The 27,603-nt window shown below is 35.8% G+C and overlaps 1 protein-coding gene across 40 annotated transcripts in view; it reads right to left on the bottom strand.

Annotated features, from left to right (window-relative positions):
* Positions 1 to 27,603, bottom strand: part of RIMS1 (regulating synaptic membrane exocytosis 1) — a 361,088-nt gene that overhangs the window by 144,529 nt on the left and 188,956 nt on the right. For 38 of the 40 annotated variants that reach the window (XM_068937510.1, XM_068937548.1, XM_068937511.1 and 35 more), the window contains 10 exons: positions 22,890 to 22,957; positions 22,044 to 22,154; positions 18,779 to 18,878; positions 14,443 to 14,566; positions 7,894 to 7,940; positions 6,885 to 6,997; positions 5,712 to 5,842; positions 5,212 to 5,383; positions 4,901 to 5,057; positions 3,835 to 3,906 (listed from right to left, as the gene is read on the bottom strand). In XM_068937510.1, the coding sequence (XP_068793611.1) occupies positions 3,835 to 3,906; positions 4,901 to 5,057; positions 5,212 to 5,383; positions 5,712 to 5,842; positions 6,885 to 6,997; positions 7,894 to 7,940; positions 14,443 to 14,566; positions 18,779 to 18,878; positions 22,044 to 22,154; positions 22,890 to 22,957 (1,095 nt within the window). The remainder of the gene's footprint in view (positions 1 to 3,834; positions 3,907 to 4,900; positions 5,058 to 5,211; positions 5,384 to 5,711; positions 5,843 to 6,884; positions 6,998 to 7,893; positions 7,941 to 14,442; positions 14,567 to 18,778; positions 18,879 to 22,043; positions 22,155 to 22,889; positions 22,958 to 27,603) is intronic. The other 2 variants (XM_068937546.1, XM_068937539.1) reach the window with 1 other exon arrangement.

Genomic DNA, 27,603 nt, shown 5'->3' with positions numbered 1-27,603 from the left:
TGAGTTGTAGGTACCTCCTATTTTGATCTCAAAAAAGGGGAAGGGGAATTTTATATTGTCATATTATGAATTCTATTATCATCTGTCAATAACGTTTTTCATTTACAGGCAATGTTTCATTAAGTTAGCCTTGAACACATGGAAATGTTGAGCCGTATCCCTATAAAATGATCATCTGTATACCCTGCAAAAGCTGGCAAGATCTTAAATGTTTTCTAAGTACTAGAAATATCTTTTTTTCCATTGAACTGAGGATTGCTTAGCTCCAGATTTAAAGTTATTTAAGGATAATAAAAAACTAGATGATTGAGGAAGATTCCCTAGCTGAATACTATTTATTTCATAACATATTAAATATCCCACAGCTTACAATTTAATGCACTAAATGAGGTAAATTACAGTAAAGAATCAGTGATGAATTTTTACCCAGAATCATACAACAGCGTACTAGGAAAAGAGAATAAACTTCATTTATTAATATATACTACCTCTCAATGATCTGATTCCACGTTTTGATTTCAGGGAATAAAATTACTTCAGCCTGAATCAGATACTTCCCCTAAATGTAGTTTTCTTTCTACTTTTCCAGGAAGCATAGGAATTATTTAATGATGGAATGTAACAAAATGTGGAACTTGGATAGTTTGCATATAGATTAGTTTGGATCCAGAAATTTACTGTAGTAGGTGTACAAGTCCCTGTACTAGTCAAAGGACCAATTCATATCTTCAAATACTTCTTTTCTTTTTTTTTTTAAGAAATGCATACAATTCTTTATATTGTTTCCTGCTGCAATGCAGCAGTTAAAGTAATATTTTATTCTTATAAAAAGATGTGGGTATACTACAGAGAAGCATGTTAAAAATAATTCTGTTAAAGCTGAGCTTCAAATTAAAGGTGCTTTGAGTTGCTGATATAAACTCTCTTTATTAACAGTTCCATGAACTGATTAAAAAGAATTCTACATATCACTGCACGATTCCAAATGATAAATGTGGGCAGTAGAATTATATAAACATAAGCAATATATGTGTGCTATGACAAGAAAAAATATTTTTCTTAACATATTCTTGAAATCGCAAAACTGCCGTTATTTTGATATAGCAGTCTTTACTTCCATCTACAAGCAGTGATTCTTTGCAGCTGCTGAAACCTCCATGAAAGCAGTCTTCTCTAATATTATTAAATGCTAATGCTGCATTTGCCTTAGTAATTGGTACACAATTTGAAACTATAGTTAAGAATTTCCAATAATTTTGTGAAATCAACCACAAAATTGTCATTATTTTTGCACTTACAGTGATCACCAAGCTGAGCTTTTGCATTTGTACATTTTTCAGTTACGCATTTGGTTCTTCAGAAAATGAGGATTAACCTTTATGAAAATTTTGAGATATTAAGAAAGCAAAATAACTTCTGTTCTGAATGACTATTTCAAGACAAGAATAGATTAACAGCTGTAAGAATATACCTTTGAATCAAAGACAGAGCTTCTTAACTGCCATATGTACGCAGGAAAGTTGGTAATGTAAGCAAATAAGTAGTAAAGAAAGGGGGGCTTTAAAAAAAGCATTTTATTTGTGATCACATATTGTAAACTGAATTTTGATATTCTTATTTCTGTTGAGAAGGAATATCTTAATATTAGACTAATCCAGGGAAAGTCAACAGAGACTGTGCCAAAATGGTCTAAGTGAGCACCTAGGCTGCACTGTAATCCTGCATTACGGAGACACGCGGCTATGCACCACTCCCTAATGATGTGCAGGAAATCTGGACCAGAGAAGAGCAGTAGTGCACTCTGGTGAGGTCCATGACTTTCGGGGGGATGGGGAGGAGAAGCAGTACAGACCCTTCAGCACAAGGAACCTGCATACAACTTAGATGTAACAGAAAAGACTGTTAGATGGAGAAGCATCACTGTGCAAATAAAGGTAGCAGGCCACAGTCTTAAAAGATTTAGCAATGTGGTAACTAAGGAAAGATGTTGGATAGGAAGGTAGAAACGCGAATCTAAACTTGGGGCCCACGTGCATTTGTGAATCTGTGCCAAAGACTCTTGAGCAATTCAGTAGACAATGGGACCAACAACATTTTCCAGCTCTAGCTGCAAAATAGATTTTCATATGCTGTCCAGTTTGTCACACACCAGTGATTTACGACTGAAACTTTCTTTGCCCCCAGTGTCTAAAGTCTGACCCGTTACATGAATTCAGACTGCATCTACAAAGAAAGCACATACTTACATGTGCATCCACTTATCTCATAGGAATCACAAACAGATGAACTCCACCCACATTTGACAAAAAATGTACCCATCGAGCTCCAAAAATACAAGTTTGTGCTTTGTCAGATCAGCTGCCAGAATGCCTCTGACTAAACTGACTTTAGAAAAAAAGTTTCCTCACTAGGGCCTTCTTATTTCACTTTAGAGCCTCTTAGCTCATTATAAATTCTTTTGTTACAGATGAAATCGAAGGCACACTTGAGCATGCACAATCCTAGCAAATTTCCATAAGAATCAGAGTTACTCATGTGTTGACCCAATGAATATAACTGAATGTATTCAGCTGTCATTATAATTTTGAGTATTTCTTCTGTCAGATGGAAAACAATTTATTTCAGATTGGAAATAGAGGTCTTGAAGAACTAGCAGCTGAGAAATGCCCCTATTAATACGGCATACTGAAATCTTACAAGTAAGCAACCCTACACGGATGCACCAGTATCTATATTGCCAACTAGAAAAGCAAAATAATATACAGGAAAAAGTGTATGATTTATTTTTATTTGAAATGTTCTCGCTCAGCTGATGAAAAAATATCAAAATTAATCACTCTATTAAAACAAATATCTTTACTGGAGAGAATGGAACTAATTCCCCTCGTAGTTACTCAGCTGCAATTGCATTAAATCAGACTGCATCAGATAAAAGTGCAACCACATAAAAGGAAGGAGAATTTGGCTTACTAAATATCCAAATAATACACCTATAATAAAAAGACTAATTTGTTTAAATCAATATATAGTGAATAAACAACTTATTAGGTTATTTTAAACACTGATCAGCAAGACAGAAAACTTTCCAAATGCCACCATAATTTAATTCAACACTTTTCATCAGGAAAATCCACAGAAAAACTGATTTAGTATGGGCAATGGAATAGTGACTCTTCAGCGAGTTTGGGACAATTGGGAAACGTATTACTTTGATTTGCAGCAACAGTTAAATGAAATAGAAATATGTGGTATCAAAAATGATCCTCAAAATTTTGAGTCTGTAAAGGGTGCTTTACTAAAGTTAAAATCATAATAGTCTCCACAAATATGTACTTATGAACACTTAGGGTAATGATAGTTCATGAAGGCTCGTGAAAACTCTAAAAGATATAGCCATGCTACATGCATCTTAATCTACAGCCATGCATTCTCAATACAGTCCATGGAAGACTGCATTATAACTAAGTTTCAAGCAAAATAAAAAAAAATGCTTGCAATAAATACTGAAATGTTAATTACTATTTTAAAATGAGTTTTTGAGTTAAATTTCTAATTTTAACAATGCTTCGAACATTATGAAGTAACTTAACCAATTTTGAACCATCTAATGGTTCACATATGAAGAATGGTATGTAAAAGAAATATCAGTGAATGAATGCTAGAACTTTTTCCACATAATTTAAAAGGACAAGTACCATGGAATAGTAAGTAAAACTATTTTCTCCACAATGCACTTTCCAATATCAGTATCCTCAATAATCTGAAATGTTATAACGAAAAAACAAACAAGCACAAAAGAAGAAGAAAGCAGGACCATGCTGTTCACCCACGCACCTGGAGGAACAACTCCAATACCATCATCAACATCATAATCTGAGATGTCACTATCACTGATTGGTCGAGATCCTGCACAACAGTAAGGTAAACAAATACCTGAACATCTGGTCATATCGTAAAATGTAAAAATATGTTCTTTTAAAGTACTGCTAAAATTCAAAGGATAATCTTAACTGTAAACAACAGGAGAACTAAACTGCAGTGATTTACAGTGATATTTCAAGAGATAGCTGAGTCAATCCTTGCTGCTGCTGCAGCCTCCTGTCCTTTTCTCCTTCCCCCTCTTCCTCAGTAATCTTCTACTACGTCAGCTCAGCTCACTAAACCAGCAAAATGCTAACTCGGTGTAGAGAAAAATGAATACTTTTGTGCTATTTCAGTAAGCTGAGCAAGTTGAATCAGCTTGCTGAACAGGCAAGGAGAGGTGGCACCATATAGCGAGAAAGGGAAGAGGAAAGAACACACTGATTGCTTTTAGGAAAGTTCAAGTATCTCATAAAAACTAAGCTTTCATTTGCTATCTCTATATGTATTCTTATGCAGCAATTACAACAGTATTACATTTCTATAATTTCTTCTCGAACCTGCCTCTATTTCCTATGCATTGGCTGGAATTAACAACACTTCTGTTGAAGAAAAATCAGAAAAATAGCTCTGTACACTTCTCATCTGATTGCGCAGTAAGTACACTGGAGCTTGAAACTAACTATATGCTGAAAACTGTTTTTACGCCTCACAAGTCCTTCAGGCTTTTCTCTTCTAAAACAAAAATCTTTAATTATTATCAAAGAACGCAGAAATGATGAACTTCATCTTTGTATTTAAAAGGAGAGTTGTGCAAATAAATGTTCTAACAATTCTCTTTTGCTAGTGAAAACCAAACCAATTTCAACAAGTTTCACATACTTGAAAGCTATGCATTGACATGTCATAACGTCGTAATTTCACACCTCTTTTGTGCCATATATTTTTGCCATGTTAAAAGACCTTGAAAAAATATTTTTACCTTGCATATGAAAGTTCTAATTTAAAATTCTAAAAGATGGATGGAATGTGGACCTACTTTGTAATTTTTTGCTAGAACTTTCTCCGCCATGGACATGTCTTCTTGGCATGAAAGGTGATGGCTGAGGCAGAGGTAGTGAAGACTCATCATGTGTCTGTAGCTTATACCAATGTGGTTCATCATCTAAAAGTGCTGTCTCCAGCTCTATAAGAATCTAATAGAAAAATTATCAGGTTTAATTTTACTTTTAAGCAATGATAAAATTCAGTAGCATGCACTCACACCGACACATATATAAAATACATATGTATATCTATTCAAAAACAAATGAGCAACAAACTAATGAGAAATGCAATTGTATATGTCACCTCTCCAAGAAATTCACTTTCTTCTTCTTGCACTCTTGGCTGATCCCATACAGTTATTTCAAGCATTCGTTCTCTAAAGTCTCTACGATGTACATGTGAGTAGAGAAAAGTTTGATTCCATTTTGGTTCTAGACTTTTCTTTACTGTTTTGGTCCTCCTTTTACTCTTATCACTGAAACATAAACATTTCTTGTAAAATGCATGTAGGAATAAATCACAAAATGCCATCCATTCATCAGCACTTACTGTTGTCATTCTTTCTGATCTGATATTGCCTAAAAGAGCAAAGTATTTGCTGTATAGTAGTTCATATTCATCCAAAAGTCCACCGAGTTAATTTGATACTGACTTGCATACCTTGAGTGCAGTTTTTCCTGTAATTAATCTAACTATAACAAATTATATAAAGGAATTCTTTAATTTGTAAGCATTAATTTTAGACATGATTCAATAGTTTACAATGGTGAATTATAAAATAGATTTCTAAACTGAAATACTACCTTCTATCTGGAAGAAAATACATTTTTACATAGGGATTCCGGGGACGTCCATCTACTCTCGGTGGCAAATCTGTTGCTTGCAGAACATTTACTATTAACTGATGTCCCACTTTGTCATACCACAGTTTCACCTACAAGAATCAAGTTACCAGAAAATATTAATCAAAATGGGAAAAGAAGAATTTTCAAACTGCATCACATTAACTATAATCTCAAGAGGCAACAATATTTTTTTATTTCAAATCAATAATATTTAGTTAAGCTAGATGGAAAGGATTTTGGTATTACACCAAAGACTTTTGTATCTATCAAAGCTGAGTTAAATGGTGGCCCTGCATTGTACTTACACTGTTTATTGTATTCCCTGCAAAACTTTTATCTGTGAGTGCAACTAAGTGAGCATATGTCTTAGCTGTGTACCTTAAAAGCTACGCTTCAAACAGGAAGCCCTGACTGCAGCAATGGTTCAGGCATGGCTGACACCCATCTACTCTGATTTTTCATCTTACAAATGTTCTTATGAAAAGTATAATCTACAGCTAAATTATTTCTTAAAAGAATGATAACATTATGACATTCTTGAGCCTGCTGTATACTCGGAAATCAATACAGTCACTAAGTGATTTCAGCCTTTTAGGCACTCTGTAAGTACCTACAAATCAAAGTCTAAGTACTCACAATATCTTTAATAAGCAGAGCTTCTATTAGTGTTACAGAGAATTCCAGGATGCAGTGTTTATCTAAATTAAAATGCATTTCTGACTGAACAGTATAACTCTTACAAGAATATAGCTCTTCAAATGCTCCCATAAAGAAGATAAAAGTGGTACTACGCTTGTTACCTGCAGATTACCGGACAAGTCCAGAATAGTTACCATTTTCAATGTAGAGGGTACATGATGACAAGTTACAAGGCACTTTCATGGGCTCCTCACAAATGTGACTTCCCGTGTCCACTGGAGTCATTATCTCCAGCCTCATTACAGTAATGGTTTGTGAGTGTGTACAGGGGGTCTAAAAACCACCTGAATGCTGTTAAACTTTACCAGCAACAGCCATTCCCCTTGAGCTCCCCACTGACCTTATCCAGGATCATGGAGGGTCCAGGGACCAATGCCTGAGTCAGTTTGATAGATTTTCATTATTAACTCAAGAAAAACAAAACAGGCTTACAGAAAGCTGCCCTGGTAAGACTTGTGGTGCATCCCTTAGAGTTCCAGGGCTGGTTGGAGATATAACAGAAATAGAAGGCCTTTCCATCTTCTGAGATTCAAAAGAACTTGAACCTACAAACACAGGAGAAACCCATGAACTTTCCCTCTGAAATTCTGAAGCGAATTTGGATAATTTATGAATTGCTTTTTCTTTGAATTGTATAACGCTTACATACACAGCATGACTCAATTTATATAAATGAGAATTTTAAACTGATGTTCGTAGGCTGGTAGAAAAGACTGTCCGGGCCCCCTTATCCCAAATTAAACCTGCCATTTTTTATTCTATTCTAAATAACATATTAAAAAGCTGCTTCTCCTATAGCACTGACACACAAAACCATGTTTTAAAAAAAATATTCTCCAAGATAGAATTATGCATGTGAAATCTTTCATGAATAAGCCCATATTTATTGTGCAGTTTATATTTCCAGTAGCCTCTGAAAAGTAATTTCCATTTCCAAGAAGTAGAGACGTAGCAACGTGTGGGAGCAAGCCACGTATCTGGTACGGAGGGTATCCTGCCTAAGCAGTCTATCAGCAGTTCTCAGCCAGTGCAGCAGAGCCCTCACTAGTGACGACAAGCTCATTACAGATAAGGAGTAGCACTGCAGCAGCACTCAGTGGCCCCGCAAGACTCTGACACGCTGACTGAGTGTTTTAGGGTACAGATTTATTAGTAGGCAGTCCTGAAATACAAAAAGTATACACTTGTATGGTCCTAACAGAAAACAATAAAATCCTGCCAACATTTGAAATCAGCATAGCTTTTAATCAAAAGAATATTGTTTCCAATTCCACACACAAAACAGAAAATACACTGATTTTTTTCATATAAAATCCTAGGGGATGTCAAAGTCTCCCAGTGCTTATCTTTCAGAAGATTCATAGCTGAAATGATTACATTTGGTAAAAGACCATAATTAGTAAAAAAAAAAAAAAAAAAAAAAACCAAAGTGTGTACTCACTAGACTCTAGTGGGGGGTGAGAAGTCTCAGGAATCCGTGGAATATCACTAAAACATGAATATGCATATAATAATTAGAAACAACTGAAATGACCTTCTGCTATAACAAATAAAATGGTTATGGGATACTCTTTTTAAAAAACATGGATCTGTTTTTGTTCTAATGCATTGAGGAACAGAGGGAAAGAAAGGGGAAATATTTAGACAATTGACTATTTTCCACTAGTGTTCAGGAAAATTTTAATAATGCAAACTACTATTTCTTTCAGAATGAGGAACTAGCAGAAGTAACAATATGAACACTACAATGTTAATATTGTGGATAGATTCCACAATATTTTTACAAGAAAAAAAGCATAGCTAAAGAGCTTTTATGAAGAGAAAGGTGGCAAAAGGGACTATAGCTACTGGTGTTCAACTATTCTGGGTGGGGGGGGGAAAGCAAAGAGATAGATTAACTCACTAGTAGTTTTTATACAAACGTCTCAACGAGTTCACGGAATGAAAGTGATGAAAATGTCTTACGATAATAAAAAGAAAAAGCAAGCAACATGAGCAATGTTAAACAAAAAGGAAAAATGCATTTCTTTAAAGGCTAAAAAACTACCCCATAGCATATTACAAATGAATACGGTCATTTTTCTGTATACGTATACAAATACCTAGCATAAATACATATGTATATTCAACACATATGTATATTCAAAATCATACTGGTTAAGTCCATGTACATCTACAGAAAATTTTGCCACCAAAAAAATTATTCCTCCATCAAAATCTGGATGATGTCAGCTCCTGGCTCTGTTCTATTCTCAGCACTGATTGAAAATACTTTGCAGAAGTAAGAAATGACTGCTGCTGTACAAAAGTTAGCAAACTCAAGCAGGAAAATGGAAACAAAGCTCTTCAGTGAGTTACTTCAGAGGACTGTTCATCTAAAGAAACTGATAGAAACTTCGATAGTAATTCTGAAGAATATTTACAGGATTTGAAGTATAAAACTGGGCATTTTAAAGGTATTCAGGCATTTCTCTGTTCAGTGAAACATTATGTTACTGTCTTGGAAATCAATAAAACTAAGGCTCGTAAGTGTATATGTCATCGTCGAAAAAGAAAGAGATACGTAAGTCAGAAAAGGCAGTGCCTGTAGCTGAGAACTCCAGTTGCAAATACAACCGAATTTCAGTGAGAATGGCTACTGACACTGCACAGAAACTTTGAAAATTGGGCACAAATGCCCAGTCAACTAGTCATAAATCTGCATTTGTGGTCCTCTCTTGCACCTTTCTGGTCCATGTGATTAAACAAAGCCTATCTGCGCTCCCAGCCACTGTCTCACTTTAGCTTCCATCTCACATCACTGAACAAGAACGTGCTTCTCCTTGCCTCCACTTCGTAGTTCAAGAGTAATGTGCTTTTCTCGAATTCATGGAACCATAATGGCATTAGTCATTCTCGACGTGGCATACTATTGTTTCACAAACATATATCCATAAGCACAGCAGGTCTGTTCTGCAGATTTTTTTCTCTTAACATTTTTTTACTTCAGTTTTCATCATTCTGAAATATTTACTCAGAATATTCCAACTGATTTTTCTGTTCAATATGACATTGTTTGTACTTTTTTCCTGTGCTAGATTGTGAACACTCTCTTCTCCAATACAGCATTATTTGTATTAATATCATATTTAAGATAAAGGAGTGTTTAAACATAGAAAGTTCAACCTACAGAGTCAAGGAACATATGCCCGGGTTGGTGGAGAAGGTCAATAAAATAAATGCATTTCAATTTTTCCTGTATTTTCCACAATACAGTGGACAACGCTTTGGAGGTGTGGAAAAGAAGGCTAAAAATAAGCCTAAATAATAATTATCTCTACATATAAGCACTTAAGAATTAATTCACTGTTACACCAATACCACTTCACGCTGTTGGACTGACACAGAGCAGTCTAATAATGAAAGAACATGAGAATTGGATCCACACAATTTACAAGAGAAAAATTAAACATTGCTATGAAGACAAAGATGCTATACCATGAGAGAACTGGTCAGGATGATAGTATTTTCTCCACTTAAAGTTGGTAATACAGAAGCCCTATTAAATATTCACCAGGCAAGGGTGAGTGACAAAAATAATCAGATCTTTTTAAAGACTATACGCATCTGACAGGAAAGAATAGAAAGTACATTTTTAATATATTTTTCTAAACTCTTTGTAATACTTATGCGAAACTCACAGCAACAGAGGAATCTAGAAGATAAATTTCAACTGCAGACAAAACACATGGTTGGCAAAGGAAATACTATTTGGCAACTTTCTCACGCACCCCTTTCATCCTCAGCGTAGTAGATCTCATTCACACTCAGCAAATCCCTCAAACTCTGTGGTACAGTAAGTGTGTTTTTTTAATTACTGTTAGGAAATCTTCTCTTCCCTAAAAGTATGTCAAATATATTTATCTTGTTTAAGTATAGCTCCACACAGAAATGCAAGTCATAAAAAGCAAAGAAATCAATAAATTAAGTATGCAATACAATGCCAATCATAAAACTTGTGGCACAGTATTCTAACAAGCTCTGTCATCCACAGTTCTACCTTACAAATGCTATCGATTTCAAAATCCACATGAAAGAATTTAAAACTATACTTGTATCAGTATAAGAATTTTTTATAATTTTAACAATCTAGCTTATATAATCATTTCTTAATTTTATACATAAAAGAAAAATTATCTGTATAGTGGATTTTGTTAAATGTATGAGTGACGTTTTTCTTTTAAATGTTAGCATTGTAATTAAAGAATAACATTTCTAAAAAGAAATTGTATCTAAAGCTTGTTAGCTAACAAAATGAATCTTATCTAGACTATTATTATGTTTCGATTGCAGGAAATATTCTGATATCACTATTTACAAAACTGCTCTTTAGAAGAAATAGTAGAAACCTTCCAACTTAAAATATTCAAAACTAGACTAGCCAAAGCAATGGGAAAAAAAAGTATGACATAATTAAAGCACTTATTTAAAATAAAAACAAAACTTTACTCCCCTTTCAAAGCAACGTGAACTTCAGAAAAGTAACATTAAATACTACACAATAAAGAACTGCCTACACTGAACTTTCTTTCAATCTTTACTTTGAAAGACAGAGCTACCACTAAGTCTTAGTGAACTTATATACGAACATCTATGGTCCGACCCTTCCACTCCTCCATGAATATCTAAATACAAATAGTAGCTGAGGTTGAGACTATTGTGTGCAGATATATGATCTGTGAGGATCTAGAGTCAATCACTATTTTGCTAAGCATATGCACAGCTCTTTCTAATTTCTCTGAAGACTAGGAAAGCACCATCCTCTACAACCTATATTTTTCAGAATTCCTGAGTTCCTGTCCCCAATGTTCATCCTCCTTTTTTCCCAAACCATTCTTTCTTACCACAACCTGCAGATCAATCTGTAGTTTGCACTGATTACTTGAGCAGCTCTCTGGAATTTAGTACTGCCTGCTTTGTTATGGCTCAACCTCCTTGTAAAGATGCAAAGTATAGTTAACAATCCCTACACAGAGGAGCTAAATCCCACCAGAGAAACCACAGTTTTGGCACTATTAATAATATCTGTGGAAATCCAAGCAAAGATAATTAGGGTCAGAAAGAGAAAACAGACAAACTAAAAAGCATTTGTTTTACCTGCACTATCTCATATAAGCTCACCTGAACACGTAAGAGACAGTTAGCTACCATGCCAAATTTCTTCTCCGAACAGCATGCTGCCAGAGGACTTTTTATGCTGTCTTATGTTAACAGCCACTTGTGTTTTATGCATATTCATAGGTATTTTTTTTCTCTCGTATTTAGATGTCCAATCCATTAATTCTACTTTTTATAGGTTACTTGCCTACCTTGTGTTGCAATCATTAGCATTAGCGTCAATTAGTTCCTATGGTGTTTCTATGGTATTATTGTGGTTATACAGTTCATTGCTGTTATGCCTTCATCTGTTAATTGCATCACATTTTTCACATTTTTCCCTAGTAAACATCCTACAATTATCCATTACTCATAATTACATTTGCTGATAGACACAGAAATCCAAATTCACAAGACTGAGCAAACTGTTTAGGCATCAATTTTGTGACTTGCAGTCATCCAATTTGTGCCCTTACAGTCCTCCACTTAAGTCAAACTCTGTTATATTTGGGCTTTTTAGACCTAATACGCTAGGACTTTTTAAATAAAGGCCATTAAATGTGCTAGTACATTATTTGCATTATTAATATGGAGAGAAGAAAACACTTAAATTATGCAGACAAAATATCATTTTTCAGGTCTTTCGGGAATCTATTTCCTCACAGGAATTTTAGGTGCAATGGATTACCACACACTGCTGCTATCAATCAGATAAAATTTTGCTGAATCAGCACCTAAAGTAGACACAAAGCTTGAATCACTGGATTGAGAGTCACTTTCATGAATTTGAAATGCCCACACAGTTCAGATAACAAGACAAGGAGAAGCTAGGAAAAAAAGAAGTAATCTGTCATCCAAAACAAACAATTTCCCATTAGATAACCCAATTCACGAGTTTAATTATATCATAATTAAAAAAAAAAAAAGTCTTGTTCTTGTTCTTTTTTCTTAACCCACATAAAGGTTTCTTCTGTGGTACAAGGTATGACTTTTGTCTTACTCTTTTTAAATAACAGACAGGTAAATCCCGATCTGACACAAAAAAAGGACTTTAACTCCTTATTACCGGGGAAAGGAGATATCTTTAAATTTCAAAGTAATATGCTCTAGTTCATTTGTGATATTTATTACTCTTCTCAAAAAAAAAAAAAAGCTCTAATCAGGACACATTTCTAGTCAGGAATAAAGTTATTATACTATGTAAATAATCCCATGCCAAGATTCATTTTGTCTCATAATAAAAGTGCAATCTGACGTGGTCTATTTTCACCTCTCTCTGGAAAGAAATATGCATGGGTTACCCAAGGCAAAACATTACGTTTTGCTGATTTCAGAGTGCACTTCTGATGGTAAAATTCACTGCTCAGATTCAGAAGCATTCAAAGTTTAGGTATGAATCTGCAATTTTCAGTCAAGAATATCTCCTAATTTATCAGACTAAAGAACGCAAAACTAGGTTTCTACTCCTCCCCAGTGGTCTCCCTCTGGATGGTATTTTTAGCTTCTCAGTAATCAAAATTATTGCATCAAGTTTTCATTTTTCATTAAAAGGTCAAACGCATAATTGAAATTAGTAGCAAATGTTAATTTTATTTAAGGAGTGTTAATGGTGATCACCATTAAAAAGGAAGAGCTCATTTGCAAAACATTGCTTCACTTGCACGGTACGGACAAAATCAAACATCAAAAGCTGATATTAGATAAATGTAAAAGAAGATTGTTCTAGTCAGAAAAGAAATAGTGTTTTATGTTTCTAAAACTAAAAACTGTTACTAGATTTGAGAGAGAGAAAAATTCTATGTGGAGGAAATCTAGCAAATTCAGAATGAGATAATCATGTATTCCTATGGGGAAACAATTTAGCGTCTACCTACAAGACGCGGATTTGAGAGCTACACAGTGACTGTATGTGAACTCGGGGAAGCTGGCAAACTACGGATAGATAGGGAAACTAACCAACAGTCACTTCTTGTTGTTAATCATGTGACATGGTACTGAACTATACAATATATGATTCATATTGACTCCAGGAAGACTTAGCTCAAAACGGTCCCAACAGAATCGTGTTCAGGGAAGGACTGCCGAATACGACTGTAAAGCAACCGTGACAACTACAGGGCCCACCCTCCTGAGCTTACCAACTGAAACAGATTTTCTCATTCTCACGATGCCTATTTGGGAAATTAATACTAGAAGAGCTGCTACCAATAAACTCAAACTTAGATTTATTATAAATAAACATTAAGACTATCAACATCTCATATTAATGTTAATTTTTGATTAAAATTATATTCATAAGTATAAAGGTATTTTTTGTTTCCATTTTTGATTCTGATGATAGTATCACTTGAAACTATACATGGTCTTTGCAAATAAAATAGATAAAAGTTTTTTATTTCTTAACAAGTTGCTGCTATTACTGACTTATCTCTGCAATGCTCAGTGTTTGTTGATCCTTCCTTCTACTCACTAATACTCATGTAAGTTATTCTGATTTAACAAAGTTAAGAGCCAGACAAATAGGTTTTACTCACTTGCAGGTCCACTTGATTTTGAGAGAAGCCTTGCTTAATTCATTGTAAACAATAAAAAAAGAATTTTCTTGTGCCATTTGGCAAAAACCTTGTTAGTACTTTGACTATACAGAAACAATCATTTGTACTAATATATATCACTGTACAGATCCAAGATTGTAATAGGCAATGAAGAAAATGGAATATACACAATATTAATAATAAAAAGTGAATTATTCCATTACTAAAAGATAAAAGCTAATGAACTCACAAATAGTCCCTTTAAAAGTTGCTTTACTAGAAGTAATAACTATGCTTAAGAAACAAGTCTTTAGCCTTACCCAATAGGCCTTGAAACAATAATTTCAACTTGAGGTTCTGATTTTGATTCTAAAATAATGTTGTAAACTTCTTCATTTGTAGCTCCAGGGAGGGGTTTACCATTCCATTCTAGAACTTCATCCCCTTGAATTTAAAAAGAAGTTTATCTCATTTCCACATTATTTTACAAAGAAGTGCAAAACATTTATGAAATCAAATGTAACTATCTGTATTCTCCAAAATGAAATAAATTAAAACACTGTGTTGAAATCAGAAAAAGATTTTGAGTCGCTATCAAGGCTCCTTTCTCAGAACACTGCTACAACTTGCATACAACAAAACATGTTAAAGAAGCCATCTGTGAAAACAGTAAATATTTCAGAAATAATATTGCACCACTTACTGTGCTGTGAAATGACAGAACGGCGCTTTTTTAAGAGGCCCTTTATTAACTAGTGGAAATAAACATTGCAAATAGGTTGATCTTGAAAAATGAAAAGTGTGAATATTGAATGTTAAAACGCTTAAAATCATGCCTTTTTATTACAATTTATACACTGTGCCTTTTGATTTCTCCACAAAAAGGAGAGCTTTTATTGTCTATGTCAAATGAACAAAAAATAAAAACAAAGAATGAGTCAATGTCTTCTGAGGATGTTACTGGGGACAGAAAACAAAACACAATGTGAAGTTATTAAATAAGTCTCATTTTTTAAGTTTGCCACTTCTAGAATTTAAATAATATGTACATTGCATTGTCCTTTGGCATTATTATGAAAGGGAGAATGTCTTTACATACAGTTTCTAAAGAAAAATCAGTGTGTAAAATTAAATTGTAGGGACCATAAGGTAAGTATGCCGTAGTCAAAACCTCCACAACCACTATCTCATGCCACAAATAATTTTGTTTTATATTTCTTTGCTGAGAATGATTTCATGTTTATCAGGTTCAGCCAGAAACAACCCTTCAGCTGCTGGCTTTGCTCCTCTCCGAGGAGATAAAAAGCAAGTGATAGAACTTGTGCTTGTTAATAAACCCAGGGAAATGATCATAAAAATTGATGTGCTAACTACCGAAACATGCAACTTCAACTTCTCTTTATGTTCAATGACTGTCATTCTTTCATCCCAAACTGCCTGCATTTTGGTATTTTAAGAAAGCACTCCAAAAGGATCATGTTAGTTTACGAAGCATTTTGGCTTTCATTAACACATAAGGGTTTTTGCAGCATACTAATGAAAAACTTAATAAATGCTTGCTGAGGTAGGTTTAATTTTCCACTGTGAAAGTAAATAATTATTTAACTGAAAATGATTTAAATGTTTTGTATATTTATTACATCATCTTATCATGAGGGAGAAGCAGGTAGCAATTCTAGATATTGCCGAGGAACCTGATTTAAAAATTCATGCAACTTAGTGAAAACACTCCCACTTTTGTGATTTAAACTTAATTTTCACAGCAATGAAGCTATCACATTTTGAAATCAACAGAATAGGTGCACAACAGCTGAGGAACCTCTAGAGCAACCTGTGAGATGTCTGTACTGCTATTTTAGAAATTTAAGCAGTTTTTTTTCCCATAGGAGAGTCACTAGCAGAAAAAAAAAGCAAATTTAAAAAGTCTCCAAATTGATTAAGCATAAGATCATCCTAGTCAGAGTGTTAGATTAACAGAAGCGGCTCTAGTCATGCTTACAAATAAGAACTTAAGGCTAGATCCAAACAAACATTTAAGTGTGATGACATTCCTCCTAGTTTTAACTAGATAAGCAGCAGTCATCAGATGTATTTTTCTTTTGCTCAGCTGGTCCAGTTCTTGTCTCTTTGACCAGCCAGGCTCTTTTATGTTGCCTTTTTCATCTAAGATTCTGTCTCTAAGACTTGTGTTCTGGTTGCTCCTTTCAGTGGCAGGCGTGGAGACAGGAAAACAGGAAAATACCATCCACTGCTGCAAATTCAGCTGAGCTGAGCTCCCTGGTTTCAAGTCACACTGCTGTACCCCAGCACTGCAAGTGTAAGTCAGCCAAGGAGCTATTAGGCACCTTCCACTTCAGGCAGGTAGGACAGCCAAGATACCTGCACAAAGCTGGCTAGCAGAACCTACAGGACGCGTGGGCCCTTACGGAGCCACTTCTGGGGATGAGGGACTATACCCCGGGGCATCTACATCGGCTCTAGATACCAATATTAATGCATCTTGCATTCTATCCCCCCTTTACTGCTGCAGCCTCAGCAGAGATAGAAGTCTTTCAGAACTATGCTGCAAATCTCCGGAAAATTTTCATAAAGAATTCCAGAATGATAATTGAGGTAGGAAGAGATCTCTGGAGGTTATCTAATTCAAACCCCTGCTCAAAGCAGGGACAACTTCAAAGGTTACAGCAGGCTGCTCAGGGACTTGGCCAGAGAACTGAATATCTCCAAGGAGAAAGATGCAACAACTTCTCTGGGCAACCTGTTTTAAAGCTTAATCATCATCACTAGTTTTTACCTAAAAATGTTTTTAAAATCAGTCTCTCTCTTATTCCAACTTGCGTGCTTTGTTTCTCAAGTGATCATTGTGCACCCTCAAGAACAATCTGGCTCTGGTTTCTCTGGTTTCTAGGTTTCTCTACAGCCTACTGTTAAAAAGCTAAGGACAGAAATTAGTTTCTCCCATCTTCTTCAGTCCAAACAAACCCAGATCTTTTGGCTTCTCCTTGCTCCAGACCCCAAATCATCCCTGTGCTCCTCTGCCCAACTTCTTCCATTTGTCAATCTCTCTCTTGTACTGGAGGAGCCAAAGTTGGACACAGTACTCCAGACATACAGCTGCAAAAGCACAGAATAGATGGGAACAGTCAGCTCCCTCAACCTGCTGGCTGCAGTCCTGCTAATGCAGTCCAGCGCATGTTTGGCCACCTTTGTGGCAGAGGCACGTTGCCACAAACATGCTGACTCATGTCCAATTTGCTGTCCCCCTTGGAGTCCCAGAACCTTTTCTGCCAAGCTGCTTTCCAGTCAACTGGGCTCTAGTCCTCACTGTTCCTGATGCAAGACTTTGTACTCGTCTTTGTTAAACTTCACAAGGTTTATTGCATTATTGAAAGACTTATAAACCAGCTAAATTTTGGAGGCTTTTCATAAAGATGGAAAAGAGTGTCTTCTTGAAAGCCGTGAGTTGCCCATGCCTCTTTGTGTGTTCTTGCCCTATACAATAGGATGAATAGACCTTCACTCATGGAATATATATGCAAAACAATGTGTTTCTGCCTAGCCTGTTCTCTGAAATTATTTTGTCTTTACAAATATTTGTAAAAATTAAAAATAGCTTTGACTTAAAAACAAAACCTAGACCAGACATTAGAAATGCAATATTTAAACCCAAACAATTAAAGACGAGTGAAGTGAGAAAAACTTATTGTCTATCATTATAATCCACAGTTAAAATCTATAGACAACTGTAATGATAAGTGGTGCTACTAACACTTCATATATTAATTACAAAAAAAATTAACAAATGCCCAGACAAACCATGATATTTTTAGAGACTCGTCATCTTTTCTAGCTTTTTAATACATGTTTCATGCAATTATCGTAAAACGGAAGTCATCCGCAGCACCTCCTGATTCTTAAGAAGGCACTGTATAGACTTGTTTGCTACAACACTTGGAAGGTAGTTGTTTAGAGCTATGATGAAGCTACGGACCACTAAAAAGTAATTGTAAGAATTGACTGCTGTGCAAAGTTCATACTCCATTTACAGTAAAACTTGGAAAATGAAACTTGGAAAGCACCAATGGCACAAACACTTACTTGTAAGTGCAATGTATAAATCTTACATAAATGAAACACTGTGAGATAGATTTCCTGTATTTTCCATTTTTATTTGTTAACTATCCAGACTTAATTAAACAAGCACTGAAAATGCTCATTGTATATGCAATGTATGAACCATATTTTGTAAACATCACCCGCCAGGATGCTCTACAGTGCAAATAAAATAAAGGGAGCAAATTTGGTTGCTGCAATGAGCCATTTTTAAAAATGTTTACATTGTTTATCTTACAGAGTGTGACAACCAGCTCCTGAGATTGCAAGCAACAATTTCACTAGTGATACTCAATACTGACACTTCAGCACTAACTAACAGTGTCTTGTATTTTGTTCATCTATCTAAGCCATGGCAATTAATAAGAAACTAGAAGTGTAAGGAATTTTAGCATTCCATAAGGTCTTGAAAAATATTTTTCTGTATTTACAAAATATAAGCATATCGTATATCACCTGACTGATGTTAATATACATTAAACGCTGCACTTCAAAAAGCCATAATTTAAGACAACATATTTTCTTTGCGACTGATTTATTTACCTGCCCTGAGATGCCCCACCACATCGGCCAAGCTACCTTTCTTCACTTTGGTAATGAAGGCACCGAGTCGTCCTAATTCTGTCATTTTTCCTCCAACAACCTGGATAATCATAAATTTGTGAGTTTCCAAGCCACAAGCCAGATATCACATCAAGCATAAATATACAGACAGATTAGTTTTTGCCTTATTTTTAAACTAAACCTAAACTGTGCATAATCAAACCTTTATTATCAATTTGGGATTTATAGAGGCCTAAAGAGAAAGGGATATGCACAAAAAGGCCAGTTCTGCTTGAAAAGAAATAAAACTGACACAGAATTAATACAACTGAAATTTCTTTTTACATGTTTGCCTAATTAATCTGTTGCAGTATACTAAGTATCTAAAATTGTTGCAAAAAGTGAGTTTCTTGATAAATAATCAAGAACATGCACTTCAGGGAAATAGATAGCTGTTAGGCATGTGCACAAGTGCAAGTTGCAAGTGTGTATGAAACCACAGGTATGCAAATCCCAAAATGCAATAGGCACAACAACTAAAAATTTAGCAAATACACTGCTAAGGAACACATACAATTAGTACACAAGAACATCACCACTAACTGAAAACAGGCTCTCTCATCCAAATACACGACAAGGTAAAACAGCAATTTCTGCCTTCTATTAAATGGAATTGAGGGAATATCCTTTGAGGAAAACTGCATGATATGCAGATAGAGAAAAGTAAAAATAATATATATATAAAATCAAAAATGTAGTCTTGTTGATGTGCTATTTTCTCCAGCTATCTTTATCCTTCCTGTCAGTTGTTTTGTCAGGAACGTCATGTGTAGAGTTTTATAATAAAATGCACCAGTGGAGCAGCGGTTCATTAGGTATTATTTCTTCATGTTTGCATTCTAGTAACTACTGGGAGTTTTAATACAGACACATACCCAAGAGGATGTAGAAGCCTGCCTACCAATAAGGTTGTCACAAGATACTGTGCTAAACTTATCAGTGAGTTGTTTACCTGCAGACATACCATATATACCATACAAAAATGAGACTCAGAAATCAAATAGGAGAACCTCTCCAGTCTCTTTTCTGTATTACAGGCTGACCTTTTTTTCACATATTAAAAAACGTTTGGAGTCAGCAAAATCAGCCTTGTACTACAGACTACTAACCTGAATTTTTAGTAGAGTGAAGCTGTACTCGTTGTCTTTGTCCCACCCCACCTCCCCACCCCATCCCACGAAGAGGATAAATGGAGTGTGCTCTCACCTAGGATATGCCATAATCAAGTTCTTAGAGCTCTTTCCTGGTTTAATTCCCCCCATGCTGAGCCGAATCGACAAGCCACATCTCCTACTTCATATGTGAGTGCTTTAACAACTAGACTACTATATGCAAAAAGTGGTCAACTTTGGTGCCACTGGCCCTTGAAGTGGACTCAGTCCTAAGTGGATGGGAATGTTTCTTATTTTCAACTGTTTTCTGGCCTTCTCAGTGGGCAGAGGAAGACACCCAAACTAAGCTCTGTAAGTCATCTGTTGAGTTCCATATACTTGGAAATATTCAAGGAAAGAGGGAAATTCCCGAATTGGTACACTGGACCCCCCCCCCCCCATTCTTCAGAAGTACCTATCTCTCTCTTTTAAGTTTACAAACAATTTAGGGACAAGAACCTAAAAGTCCAGCGGGCAATGACTAATTTAGGCATTTAAATTAAGTGGGGTGAATGTCACCTATAATGTCTTAATTTAGGGTCTCTCAGTTAACTGGAACTAGCTGTCCTGAAAAAAATTGTGGAGTTAATACAATCTCTGCTATCCTTTAAAAGGATTTTTGCAAATCTTAGCTTAAACATTGAGTTTCATTGCACGTGATTTCTGTTTCTGAGTGGCTGTGTAGATTTTAAACACTGACCTTCTAAATATTTCCATATGGATGACATCTATGAACGCAGAATATTAGATGACAGTTACTTGACCGAAATGCTAGACGTAAAGCTAGAAAAGGCAGTACTCCATTAATGCATTAGGATTTATAGTACATGCCTTGAAAACATATACTTTATAATCACAGTGGTTCAGCTTCTCTGCCATAGATGAGTGGAAAACATGCACAATAGGATTAAATATATTTACATCAATAATTTATCCATATAACTTTCAACACTCACAAAAAACAAAATTTTTAAAATGTTCTCAGCTAATTGTAAATTTTTTCCCATCTTGCTTTATTTGAGTTTAAAGACATATTTATACCTAACACTTGAGAGGAAAACATTGCCAGCTTATCTTAAAGAGATTCTCAGTACTTGTAAGATAGTAGCATGAATTTCATATTATGATTACCCAGGTTTATACCTACTTTTTCCTGCATGTAATATCTGAAACTTGAATTCAAGGAATTTAACAGAAAAATAGAGAATGTATATTCACATAAAATGAAGTGATGAGCATATATTAATTGTCCCCCTGTGTCTAGTCCCTTAAGCACATGACTTGTTACAGCTGCCTATCACTAATGCTTGTTTCCTTGGTTTAAGCTCTAGTGGTCTATATTATACTCCAGTGGGCTATAATGGTGCTCTGAATGGCCACAGTTTAATTTTTCAAGTCCTTATAACACTATATATGAGGAAATAAATACTGTCTTTCCCTGAACATGGGGTGAAGGCTTTTCCTGTTCCATATTTTAAGGAAAACACCCTGGAATATTTCCTGCTGAGATCCAAATACCATAGCGCATTTGCAGTCCAACCTTGGGGGCCGCTGCCTCCATAGATACAAGGCTGCATCAGCCAGCTGTGGTATAGGCACAGGGGCTGCTGTCACACAGATAACCAGGATAGGTAGTACCTCGTCTTTGGGCAAAGAAGCAGGTAACCTGAAGCAGCTGCAGCTACCCTGAACATGTATTATATGACTACGAACGTAGACGCAAAGATGCAGTGCAAACAGGTATTAGGGAGATGCAAGAACGTGGCGGGGGGGTGGAAATGAGAAGGTCTAGAGAGTTAGGATTGTGTGTCAGAATAGATGAGAAAAGGGAGATGAGTGGTCGCTACCTCCTACTCTACTAACCTCCTAAAGGATCTGTCAAAATTGAGGATTACCTCATGTTTTGAAGAAATACAGCATGTGCAATAGCATGTGGAATATATTTTTGCCAAATGACAGTATAATTGGAAAGGCCTCTGATTTAGTGTTAGGCTTCTACATATTAGATCAGTGGCATTTTCATTCCCTTACCACAAAACCCCTTCAATACTTACTTTTAGCCCCAGTAATGCACCTGACTCTTTTGGCATGGTTGTTCTCTTGTTAAGAATGACACGTCCAATTAAGCGATCTCCCTCTTTAGAAGGCTGCCACGTTACTGGATGCTGTTAAAAAACAAGCAGTAGAAGTAAAAAAAAAATGCAAGCATCTTCCTGTTTTCATTTGTACATTTATATACAAATCATCATGCCATGGTTGTCACAAACACCCTCCTGATGTATGAAGCATCAGAGCTTCCCGTTGTTATATTTGTTGGGCTCTGGCTTCAGTAAATACCTGTAATTAACATACTCGCTGCAAAACCACCTCAACACTAAGTCTGCAGATAAAATTATAAAGTAGTTCAAAGTCTAGTACAATTAAACATTTAAAACATATCCTAGGTAACAAAACTAAACATTTTCATTTAATTTCACATCCCTGAAAAGTGCTTTTATAAATTCTGTCCTTTAAAATAATATATAAGTTATTCAGCTCTGCTATATCGGTTTGTTATATAATAAAAGCCAAATGATCCTTCTCCATTCAAAGTCAACAGAAAAATTCCCTTGTCACACCCAGAGCAGCGTCACACTCACAGCTTCCTTTGTGGTGTATAACTGACATGGTGAAATGTAGCAGCACCTACACAAAGGTTTTTCTGTTAAAACTCAGGTAAGTATTCTAGTATACAGTTCGATGAAAATCTCTTTCCGATTTTGATTTCTATGATCTTTAAGCCAAATTTGCATATATTATGAATAGAATAAAGTTCTAATAACAACATATCAAAGCTGAACTGAAATAACCAGCAAACATTTAAATTCATACATATGAATCTATTTTTCCCTATTTCTTACCGAGCTAATTGGGGATGTCTCCCTACTGTGCCACGTGGCAGGATCCAGCCAGTAATAGTCCAAGTCACCTGGAAGAACACGAATGGAAAGAAATGTATAATCTCTCAAACAGAGAAAGATGTATGAATGACTGCCTCTGTATGCATTACTCTTAATGCACAATAGTTTAGTCAAGCAAATATAACACTTGCACTATGGTTCAAATTAACTTAGACATATCAACTTAAAAGGCATAGACTAACAATATAAAAATAAAAAATACATAATAACATAAGGAAAAATACATGATAATATAAGGACCTCTGTTCCTTCATGAATCACACATCAGAATCAGCTGAGCACTCCAGCTGTTTTTCAGTTTGCCCAGTCATCTTCCAAGGATGGATCTCAATATATCGCATTCACACTCTTCCTTCTCCCCCACCTCCATAACAAACGCACAGTGCTACAGCTAATAACAACATTAGAGAGAACACTCCACAGAATAAGCACTTAGGTATAGTTAAGGACAGACCAGCAAACCACCCTCAGGAAACGATGAAGGAGATGATTAATACTGTGCCAACGGGCACTGTACAGACAGAGAGGGACAGAAGCTGATAAATAAGGACAGAACACAGACTACAGGGTGGAAGAGCCACATAAAAAGAGTAAACAGCACAAACAGCAAATACGAGGTTGTAATCTTTCATTTTGCTTGGGACAAACTTATACAGTATGTACTTGGAGAAAACAAAACACAAATAAAGGTGTTTGGAAGCCCCGGGTGGCTGAGGCCGAGCCAGGGAAGGGTGGGCAGGGCCGAGGTGCAGCGATGCCGAGAGCAGAGGCTGCGACACCGCTGCGAGCGCCGGAACTGAGGGCAGGCTGAGGAAAATGCAGTCTGGCCTCGCTTTACAGCTGAGTAGTTAAACATACTACAGCTGTGGGAGGTTGACTTGATACCAAAAAATGGTCAACTTTACTGTTTGTTCTCTGGGAGTAGCGATATTAGAGGAGCGATATAACTGCGCACTCAAAGAAAGGGAAGAGGAAAGAATTGGAGGAGGAAGAGCTGGGCAGCGCAATACGGACTGCAACTTTATTCAGGGAAGGGAAGGGTGCAGATGGTTTGTGGAAAGACTTAGGAGAACGACAAAGGTTAGAAAAGATCCAATAGGAGAGTAAATGCGAGACTGACCCTTGGTGTTATTTTAAACGAACATATCTGTGAACTCTGAACCTTGGCATTTTTTTATTCCTTTGGGCTTTACTACAGTGTATGAGTGCAATGCGATAGCTAGAAATGACAAGGATAACTCTTTGTAGTGCTCTCTTGAAATAATAGCAGTACATAAAAGCTTGATCTTAAGTAATCCAAGTGATACTTTTGAAATTTTTTATGTGAGAAAAGAAATAGTAGACTAATCTTTTATTTAGCTTATAATATCTTAAAAAAAAAAAAAAAAAGAACGTTTCTGCTCCTGCCCCCATTGCTCCCTGTTCTCTCTTCCCTTCTTCCTTCCCCAGTTTCTGTGTCCGTGTCCAAGTTTCCCTACTACCCTTCCTCCCGGTTTTTGCATATCCTTGACCACCTAAATCATGTATATAGCATCCTAACCCAAAAAATTCTTGCCGTAGCAAGATCCTCTCATGTGTCTTCTGTCCTAACCAACTAATCTTCCCTCTCCTCCATTTGCCTATCTTTTGCTCCCTTTCTCCCCTGTCCATTTTGTTCCTACTGTCTGTCTTCCATCTCCTGTTCCTGGCTGTAAGTTGTATATTTGAATCCCTCCTTCCCTTCGTCCCTCTTCATGCTAAACTATGTCCTCGCCAGCCCTTCTTCCCTATATATAAATCTTTACTTTTCCGTCCCTTCTGCCCCTTCGATCTGTTCTACACTTCCATAAATTTAAAGCTGGTTGCCTCCAGTATGTATGGACACTGACATGGTCATTTTGCTCTTCTCTGTTCCCAGAAGCTGAGAGCAGGAATTGCACTGCAAACTCTGCCCGACTGAGATAAAGCAGAGATGATATACTTGGAATGTATAAATGTAACTATGAAATCAAAACTCTCATCTGAAAGCAGTTGGTCTATATTTTGGAGAATATTTTGAGATGCAAAAACGCCCTCATGCCAGGCCAACCTTTTGGCAAAATTAAAGATTCTGCTCCAGATAAGGAGGGCAGATTTCACAAAGGAACTGGAGAGAAAAAAGAAAAAAGGAAAAAAAAAATTTCTGGAAAATAACTGAATTTTTAACTTTCTATTAAAATTCAGTATTAGAGAGATCACCAGCATAGAAATTTTTGGCTCAATCTACAACAATAAAAAGAGTTTTACAATGGAAAGTGTCAGGTAACCCAGCTCACCTATTAATATAGAATAGAACATACAATTTAAAACATAAAGGACAAAATCCACAAACAAGCTGCACACTACCATATTTTTAAAAATGCTGATAACACTTGAACTAGTGTCATGATATCTGCAGTTAAGCACTCTGCTACAACTACAGTTTTAAAAAGCATTTATCCTTTATCACTCCTTGTCACTGTTGCTTCTCTGCCTAATATCTATTTATGCCATTCTTGCATTGCAATACTGCAGAACTGAATATGTTTGTTTAACTATACATAATTTCACTAAACTAGTATGAAAGAGGTACACAAGTAGGTAAATAACATGCAAAATCTAAGAACATCATTTCAGAATTTCAGATTTTTGCAAAAACAAACAAACAAAAAAACAAACTATACACAGAGTGCTCTCTCCCCTGGTAAAATCACTAAAAATAATTTGTAAAATAAAAACAATTTTAAGACAGTACAGAAAAAAGCCCTCTTTTCTAATGATTTAAATTATCAATTTATAGGCTTGGACTGCTTTTAAACATATCTTAAACAATGCCTTAAATTTACAAATATGAAATAACTAAAAATAATAGGCTCCTATGAACATAAGATAGAGAAACACCATGCCGTTATTCTTGTACATTATCGGTGTATTTATATAAAACATATATAGATGTACCTTAACACTATGCATATGACAGAAAAAATCTGCAGTTATAATTCGTACTTTACTTAGGATTAACAGAGTGAAATAAGTATACACCTATAAAGCCCTATTTCCTGATGGAATAATTCAAAATGTTGTATCGCGTCAGCAATGAAATACTTTTCCTATTATCATATCATACTGCTGCTAGATTACTGTACATTGGGACATAAACTGAAACAATCATACATTTACTTTACAAGAAACAAATGTGTTGAGTATTTCTTGAGAAGTGTTTGGTGGTCTTCAACCTAATTTCAAGATGAGGAATAATAACTCTTTAATATATTCCTGTTGATTTTTTATCAGGAACATACATGCCTTCAAAAAGAAAAGCAAAAGTCACAACACCAAAACAGGGCTCTCACTAAAATGCTTCATTTTCAACAGTACTACCCATACCACAAGCTAATGCTGCAATTCTATGTGAAATCCTGCAAAGCTGGTAAGTGCTAGAAATGACAGCCTTGTCTCTGTTGCAAAGCTGAAACTTTATCCTGTATGACTAGTCACTCCGATTTCCAAAGAATCCTGAACACTGGAGATTAAACACCCTAAATGTTTCCCAAACCCAGACTGTGATATTGGGTGAAGAATCCTGTTCTGCTGTTTTGCTCAAAGCCAGGTGCACCAGGTCTGCAGCATTTATTTAAGACAATAGGCAGACCGAGCCCATTGGTAAGATTCGGCCTGCCTACGTTAGGCACTTCATTCGAGCCTAAGATTTAGCTGCTGATTTATGAAACAGTTCTACCATGTAACTAGGAAACTTATACTATTATTCTCAGAGGCTGCACTAAAATTAAAGTGCAAACCAGCTTCCTCAATTAGACAGACTAGATCTTTCTACTAGCGTAAACAGCAGACATATATGCATTTAGCTTTGTCAATTTAAAGGCTCAAAGACAGCACGCACTACACAGACAATACAGCTTCTCGAAAACCTGGAATAGTCTCCTGCTATGTCTTCCTCAGATCTCATGGAATGGAATCAGTTATTTTATGAATACCGATGAATTTTCCCAGTGTAAAATCAACAGAAGCCATCTATCAACCTACAGAAAGTTACAAGACCACCCTGCAAATACTGTTACAGCCATCAAAAACATTTGGCTGCTATAACACGTGTCATGCATCATATCGTTAAGACATTAACAGTAAGCCAAGACAGCACTTGTGTGCCCAAGAAAAAGAAGAGAAAGAAAAGAAGATAAAGGTCTTTTTATCAGTTCAAAAATAACTAACTGGATAAACAATACATGTGAAAATCATTACAGTCAAGATGCTGGCTAACCACAAAAGGAGAAAACACACAAAATACCCTGGCTTGACACAGAGCCCTCACATCTAAGTGGCAAACAGAGAATTCAAAAAGCTACCTATTGCCTATTCATCCTGAAAGCTTCACAAAATGTTCATTTTCTCCTTGATTTCAAACCAACTGGCTCGATACGCATACAGCTAAGAATTTAAATCCTTGCAGAATGAGGTCTCTGTTTTACCATTCACACAAGCCAAGGACAGACTGGCTCATGCAGTATTTGGGAAGAATTTACCACATGAGTATGAAGTTCAGATTTTATTTTGTACAGAAAATATATAATCGTCATGGATGTGAGCTCCCTGCTGACACAAGTCCTAACCACTGAATGCTAACATACTATAAGATTCC

This window comes from Struthio camelus, chromosome 3, assembly GCF_040807025.1.
Source record: "Struthio camelus isolate bStrCam1 chromosome 3, bStrCam1.hap1, whole genome shotgun sequence".
In the NCBI taxonomy this organism is placed as follows: domain Eukaryota; kingdom Metazoa; phylum Chordata; class Aves; order Struthioniformes; family Struthionidae; genus Struthio; species Struthio camelus.
This window is presented reverse-complemented; position numbering and strand designations above follow the sequence as displayed.